This window comes from Orycteropus afer, unplaced genomic scaffold (assembly GCF_000298275.1).
Source record: "Orycteropus afer afer isolate SDZICR_OR568_19922 unplaced genomic scaffold, OryAfe1.0 scaffold00384, whole genome shotgun sequence".
NCBI classification, from domain to species: Eukaryota; Metazoa; Chordata; class Mammalia; order Tubulidentata; family Orycteropodidae; genus Orycteropus; species Orycteropus afer.
Genome location: NW_006921971.1, coordinates 953,266 through 960,914, shown reverse-complemented (window position 1 = coordinate 960,914; position 7,649 = coordinate 953,266). Strand labels below are relative to the sequence as shown.

Here is a 7,649-nt window from a genome sequence, read left to right as displayed (position 1 = left end):
CCACAGGCTCTCCAAGGCTGTCAGTCTTCACAGAAGCAAAGCCCAAACCACACCCACTGCCTGGAGTCCATTCTGACCCACAGCGCCCCTAGAGGACAGAGTGGAACTGCCCACAGTGTCTCCAAGGCTGTCAGTCTTACAAAAGCAAAGCCCAAACCACACCCACTGCCGTTGAGCCAATTCCGACCCACAGCGCCCCTAGAGGACAGAGTGGAACTGCCCACAGGGTCTCCAAGGCTGTCAATCTTCACAGAAGCAAAGCCCAAAGCACACCCACTGCCGTGGAGTCCATTCTGACCCACAGCGCCCCTAGAGGACAGAGTGGAACTGCCCACAGGGTTTCCTAGGCTGTAACCTTCACCGTGGAGCTCTGGTGGTATAGTGCCTAAGGCATCTAATTGCTAACCAGAAGGCTGGCAGTTCAAACCCACCAGCCATTCCATGGAAAGAAGAGTGGGCTGTCTGCTTCCATAAAGATTTACTGCCTGGGAACCCAACAGGGGTCACTATGAGTCAGAAGTGACTCGTTGGCAGCGAGTTTGGGTGTTTTCTGTTTGGAATGTTTATGGAGCAGATCTCCAGGTCTCTCCCCTGCAGAGCCTCTGGGTGGGTCAGTGGTCTTATTAATTGTTATTGTTTCTCCACCTCTAAAAGCTAGCCTGCCCCAGGGCTTAGTCTTTGGTCTTCTGAATTTTAATTTACTCTTCAGTGTTCTTGGCAAGGCTTCTGGCGTTAAATGCCATCTCTTGAAGTGACATGACAATTAAAACAAGTCCACGAGAGCCAAAATATGATCTACACTATATCCCTCCAGAATTTAGAGACCATCTAAAGAATAGATTTGATGCATTGAACACCAGTGACCAGAAACCAAATGAATTGTGGGATGACATCAAGAACGTCATTCATGAAGAAAGCAAGAGGTCACTAAAAACACAACAAAAAAGTATCCAGCTTGCACCTCCGGAAGTTCTCTGTCAATACGCTGCTGCAACCATTTTTGAATTATCTTCAGTAAGATCTTACTTGGGTGCGATATTAATGATATTGTTCGATAATTTCCGCATTCTGTGGGATCACCTTTCTCTGGAATGGATACAAATATGGATCTCTTCTGCTATTCTGTTTCTCTGCTATTCATAAGGTTTTCTCTGGCCAATTCTTTTGAGAAGTGGATAGCCTCCTCCTCCTTCCTCATCTGTCTCAGTCTGCAAGCCAGGCTGATACCTGTGCACCCCACTGGATTTGAAACACCAGTGGCACAGCCTTAAGACTCACAGCAACACGTCACCACAGTAGGAAAAACCAACAGACGAGTTTGTCTCCCTTAGCGGTTGGAAACGCCTCCAACCACCCTTACCTGGATCCCTGTGGGTAACTCCTCGATCTGTTCCGGTCCCCTTTGCCTTTTCTGTCCTCTCCCTGATTCCCGCCTCACTGCCTGTTCTCAGGTCCCTGGAATCTGAATGAGAATGCTGTCACTTTACAAGGCTGCTGCTTGTAAACATGCAAAATGGCTGTGCTCTCGGTCACTTTAAATATCCAAAATGGCTGCTGCTTGTAAACATTCAAAATGGCTGCCACGTGTAAACAATCAAAGTGGCTACGTCCTCCAGACAGCAGAAAGTCCACAGCTCAGGTTGTCTCCCTCCTTGCTGTTTCCCTTCCTAGTCATAGGCCACCAGAGCAGTTGTCCCTGTAGCCCTTGGTGACCAGGACTGATTTTTAGGTCAATTCTCAGGTCCCAACACCACTTGGAAATACTCAGGCTGTTGGTCTCGTCAGAGTAGCTGACAGTCCACAGCTCTGACCATCTCTGTACTCACTGTTGACTCTTTTACTCACAGTGAGCCTCTTCTCACCTGCCTTGGTCATGTTGTCAGAGGGGACGATTCCGTGGAGAAGGATGTCATGCTTGGTAAGGTGGAGTGTCGACGAAAGAGGGGAAGGCCTTCGATTAGATGAATTGACATGGTGGCTGCGAAGATGGGCTCAAGTATAGCAGGGATCGTGGAGCTGGCGCGGGACTGGGTGGTGTTTCGTTCTGTGTGCATGGGGTTGCTGTGAGTCTGAGGTGACTCGACAGCACCTAACAACTCCAACAGCTTGGAGTGGGAGCGGCAGTGTTGGCTGAGTGGTAGAATTCTCACCTTCCATGCCCGAAACCGGGGTTCCATTCCCAGCCAGGGCCCATCGTGCGAAGCCGCCACCTGTCTGTGCATGGAGGCCTGCGTGTCACTGGGATGCTGGGACTAACAGACCAGGGCAGTGTGGGAATGGAGGCTTGGATCAACTTCCACAGAAGACCCTCTGCAGGCCCTGTGGGTCGCGACGGTGCCGCCGTGGGGGTGGGGGTTGCTGGTTCAGGCAGCGCTTCTGGCGCAGTCACCAAGAATGACAGCATCCGTCGACGAGGCCCGAGGCTTCCTCTCCGCCGTGTCCCAGACTCACCTGCCCAGTGGGCTCCTCACCATCTCCGCTCGGTTCCTCAACCTTGTGCAAACCACCGTCCCTTTCTGTCCCCTGGCCTGCCCTTCGCAGAGGCTCCCTCAGAAAGTGGGATATTCAGCCGTCCTGCGATTCAACCCCAAACCCCGTCACCCCTGACCCCCTCATCCTCCCCGCCGTCACCGACCTCCGAGATGACTGCTGCTGTCAGCAGTCCGTTCCTTACCTTCCTTGTTACCACTCTGGTCCAGACCTGGGCTGCTGACCTGGGGCTGTAAGGTCCAGGGTCTCTCTCCTTCCTCCCCCTGGCTCTGGGCACCGCACCGCGAGGGCGGGCCTTCCACGCACAGGCCGCCAGCGCTCAGGGCCAGGCCCACTGGCTGCCCGGCTCTGAAAGACCACCATCCCCGATGCCCCACGGTCCTCCCGCTTCCTCTCCTTTTGTTTTTTAGCTTTTCACTGAGACTTAGGTGGAAGTTTACAGAGCACACGGGTTTCTGTGCAGCAATTCATGTGCATTTTGTTTTCTGACATTGATTGCAACCCGCACCATGTAACAGCTCTCCTCACACTTCCTCCCTGTGGTCATCATCCTCCTTCCCTGGCCCTTCCTGCCTTGCAGGTTTTCTCCTTTGCGCGGACGCTGCTCTTCTCATCTCCCTGGGCTGACTGTTGTAAGGAGTGCTATCTCCCTCACGTCACTGTTCACCTCACAGGCCTGTCTGTCGTTTGGCTGACAGGTGACCCCAGGGCTGAGTTCGGTTCAAGGCCTGAAGGCTGACTGAGGGCCAGGCTCGGGCGTTCCAACAGTCCCTATCAGACCAGTGAGCCTGGTCTTTTTTATTATTTTGAGTTTTGTTCCCCATTTGTTGCCCACTCCACCCGGACCTCTTACTGTGATCCCTGTCAGCGGTCGGCAGTGGTAGCCGGGCACCATCTAGTCCTTCTGGTCTCAGGGGCATGGGAGCTGGGGCTCACGTGGTCCACGGCCCCTGCAAAGTGTCTTTGCTTTTCTTCGCTCTTCTTGGCCCGGACGGAGAGAGACTGATCATTGCATGTTACATGTTACATGCTCCCCACTTTGATGCCACGGTCTCTGCTCACCATGAGGTGGGCTGTCCCCTCTGCCCCTTTCTACCCCTGCTCCTTGCACATGGCTCTCTGGCCGTGAGAACCTGGCACAGTCCAGTGGGAGGGTCTTTGCCTCGGTGATTCCCGCTGCCCCGTGGGCCCCACCCCGCCCTCGTGCTTGCGCCCCCTGCTCACTCCCTTCCTTCGAACCGTCGCCCAGACCTCTCCCTGAAGCGGGCGTTCCCTTCCCGGCTTTTCTCTTGTGGAGAGCACGTCTCACTGGTGATGCAGGATGTCTTGGGTGTCTCTTCTGCAGCTGAAATGCTGATTGCCTGAGTGGAGCTGTTCTGGAAGGTTCTGCTCCCTGAATTTAGCAGGGCAGCATCTGGTGCACAGTAGGTATTGCAGAGACATTTATGTCATGGCTGCATGTGCCAACCCACGACGTTTATCGATGCACCAGGCCCACGTGCGTGCACCCAGGGGCCAGACCTACACGCATGTACCTGAGGACCAGACCAACACCAGGGACCAGACCCAAGTGTGTGTAGCCAGGGACCAGACCCATATGTCTGCACCAGGGACCAGACCCTCGCACGTGCACCTTCGCACCAAAAGCCAAACTTGTTTGTTATTGGCATCCTGGTTAGCTGTTGATAGTAACTTGCTGATTATTGGTGCCCTGGTTAGCTGTTGATAGTAACCTGGTGGTTATTAGAGCTCTGGTTAGCTGTTTATAGTAACCTGGTAGTCATTGGCATCTTGGTCAGCTGTTTACAGTAACTCATGGTTTATGAGCTCTGAGATTTTTCTCCAGTTCCACCATGAAGACTTGGCTTTCTTTCCGGACGTGAGCTACAGAAGTTCTTGTGTGGACACACGCTGACTCTGAAGTGCAGTTGGTTTTGTGCTGTGAGTCTGTGTCTGGCTCCTGGTGATGCATGTCACAGAGCAGAGCCCCCCACAGGGTCGTCGAGGCTGTCATGTTTATGGGAGGGGATCATCAGGGCTTTGACCTGTGGACCCGCTGTGTAGGTTTGAACTGCCGACCTTCCGGTCAGCAGCCGAGCACGTCACCAGTGCCCCACCAGGACCCCTCAGAGGCAGTGTAGATACCAGAGTTGGTGTCCACCTCAGCCTCCCAGCCCACGGTGCGACTCACAGGCCCCTCGTCTCTGAGTGTCACCTAACAAACCCCCCCCATTCCAGGGGGTCCCAGCCGACAGGTGCTTCTCGGGACCGGAAAATGCCCTCCCTGCGGCTGGGAAGAAGGCATTGGCTGACTGCACGCTCCACATGCCGCCCAAGCAGGGCTTCGACATCTACATGGACGAGCCCGGCCCAGCGGACGGGGACAGCTGCCCGGGACCCGAGCCGCTGGTGGAGATGGCCTTCGAGGAGGTGTACGAGGTGGACACGAGTGCACACAAGTCGGACCTGCACTTCCTGCTGGATTTTAGCACAGGTAATCCTCAGCCAGGGCCCACGGACCGGCCGGCGCCCTGCGTGGGGGCAGCGGGTGGTGGCCCGTGAGCAGCCACCCGTGGAGGGCAGTGTCTGGGACGCGGTTGGTTGGGTCGCTTTGTGGGTTTTTTCAATCGTGACGCATGTAGGGCGGCAGCTTGCCCCCTCGCTGTGTCTTCACGACGGTTCAGGGGAAGCCTGCAGAGCACGTCAGCTTTCCATTTCAGTCTCTGTGTGGTCTGATGTGCACACGTGAGCGGCAGCCTCTCAGACGCCCCCTGGCCGTGTTGACCCCGCGGTCTCCCCGGCCCTCAGACGCCCCCTGGCCGTGTTGACCCCGCAGTCTCCCTGACCCTCAGACACCCCCTGGCTGTGTTGACCCCGCAGTCTCCCTGACCCTCAGACGCCCCCTGGCCGTGTTGACCCCGCAGTTTCCCTGACCCTTCGATGACCCCTGGCCGTGTTGACCCCACAGTCTCCCTGACCCTCAGACGCCCCCTGGCCGTGTTGACCCCGCAGTCTCCCTGACCCTTCGGTGCCCCTGGCCGTGTTGACCCCGCAGTCTTCCTGACCCTCCCGTGACCCCTGGCCGTGTTGACCCCGCAGTCTCCCCGACCCTTCAGTGACCCCTGGCCGTGTTGACCCCGCAGTCTCCCCGACCCTCAGACGCCCCCTGGCCGTGTTGACCCCGCAGTCTCCCCGACCCTCAGACGCCCCCTGGCCGTGTTGACCCCGCAGTCTCCCTGACCCTCAGACGCCCCCTGGCCGTGTTGACCCCGCAGTCTCCCCGATGCTGGTGGATGCCTCGCTCTACTCCCAGGCCGCAGATGCCTCCAGCCTGGGCTCAGACGTGCTGGACGTGACGGAGTACGCCGAGGAGATCCACCGGTACCTCCGGGAGGCGGAGGTGAGCGCCCGGCTCCCGCCCCATCCAGCTCCTGGCACGGAGCGCTGTCGTGGGGGTTCGCGGCAGCTCCGGGTCACCGGCTGGGTCTCGGCTCTGGCCCATCGGGCACCCCGGCACAGACCACTGTCATGGGAACCGTCGAGGCGGCTTGTGGCAGCCCTGGGTCACAGGCTAGAACTGCCCGCAGGGTGTCCTTGGCCACCCTCTTTATGGGAGCGGACCACCAGGTCTTCCTCCTGCAGAGCCACTGGGGGGCTCCCACCACTGGCCTGTCGCCAGCAGCCAAGCCCCTAAGTGTGTCACCTAGCAGGACTCCAGGAGCTCACGGCCGTGACCTCTGGTGGGCGGCTTTCTCACGACGTAGTCGCCGAAGGATGAAAACCGGTGCTTGTGGAGCTGTGGGGCCTGTGCTTGGCCGCGTCTGCGTGGCCCTGAGGCTGCATGCGTTGAGCATTCGGCTTAGGAATGACTCACGCTGCTGTTGCCCATCCTCATTTGTTACCTGATTGTGTTGTTGTTGGCAGTTGCCTGGAGTCTGCCCTGACCAGGTGACCCCGTGTGTAACAGCAGACCACCACCTGGTCCATGCCACCCCTGCGAGCGGTTGTGGATTTCACTGTAATCACCTGTAGGGTGTTCACTGGGAGCCCTGGTGGTGTGGTGTCTGTTATCTGTAGGGTGTTCACTGGGAGCCCTGGTGGTGTGGTACCTGTTATCATCTGGAAGGTTTTCAGTGGGAGCCCTGGTGGTGTGGTACCTGTTATCATCTGTAGGGTGTTCAGTGGGAGCCCTGGTGGTGTGGTGCCTGTTACCATCTGTAGGGTTTTCAGCAGGAGCCTTGGTGGTGTGGTGCCTGTTACCATCTTAGGGTGTTCAGTGGCTGATTTTCGGAGGCACGTGCCAGGCCTTCTTTCCTCATCTGTCTCAGTCTGGAAGCTCAGTCTGGAACCTGTTGAGTGTCACAGTGACACACGGGCCTCCCCAGACAGACAATGGTGTCTGCATGTGCTGTGTTCCAGCCGGGAATCAAACCGGTGTCTCCCTCACGGAACCCCAGCGCCTGCCTCCTAATTGTGTCCCCGGATCGGAACGTCAGGGCTTTCATCCTTGTCTTGATCAAGACGTCCGTGGGTCGTCAGCCCACGAGATTGTGGAGGGAGCAGCTGTCCTTGGACGTGCTTTGTGAAGGCAGCGGTGTGAGCACAGCTCTCCCTGTAGGTCAGACACAGGCCCAAAGCCCACTACATGAGGAAGCAGCCGGATATCACGGAGCGCATGCGTGCCATCCTGGTGGACTGGCTGGTGGAGGTCGGGGAGGAGTACAAGCTGCGAGCGGAGACGCTGTACCTGGCCGTCAACTTCCTGGACCGCTTCCTGTCCTGCATGTCGGTCCTGAGGGGAAAGCTGCAGCTGGTGGGCACGGCCGCCATCCTCCTGGCCGCGTAAGTGGCACGTTGGCTGAGGTGCACCCGCAGCCGCTCTGGTGCCAGATGACAGGCCCGTCACCCTCGCGTGGGGAAATGCTGTGCTTGGTCACAAAAGGGCACTCAGGTGTCCTCTGCTGAACGACGGTGGTCACCTTCTCAGGTTCAGGGAGACGGGAGCCCGGCCACGTACTCCTCCAGGGGATGGTCACCTTCTCGGGGTTCAGGGAGACACGAGCCCGGCCACACCATCCTCCAGGGGACAGTCACCTTCTCGGGGTTCAGGGAGACACGAGCTCGGCCACACCATCCTCCAGGGGACAGTCACCTTCTCG

General features: G+C 57.6%; 1 protein-coding gene across 1 annotated transcript in view; it reads left to right on the top strand.

Moving 5' to 3' along the window:
• Positions 1-7,649, top strand: part of CCNA1 (cyclin A1) — a 19,726-nt gene that overhangs the window by 3,483 nt on the left and 8,594 nt on the right. The window contains exons 2-4 of the mRNA XM_007953291.1: positions 4,729-4,984; positions 5,766-5,890; positions 7,109-7,332. Of these exons, the coding sequence (XP_007951482.1) occupies positions 4,729-4,984; positions 5,766-5,890; positions 7,109-7,332 (605 nt within the window). The remainder of the gene's footprint in view (positions 1-4,728; positions 4,985-5,765; positions 5,891-7,108; positions 7,333-7,649) is intronic.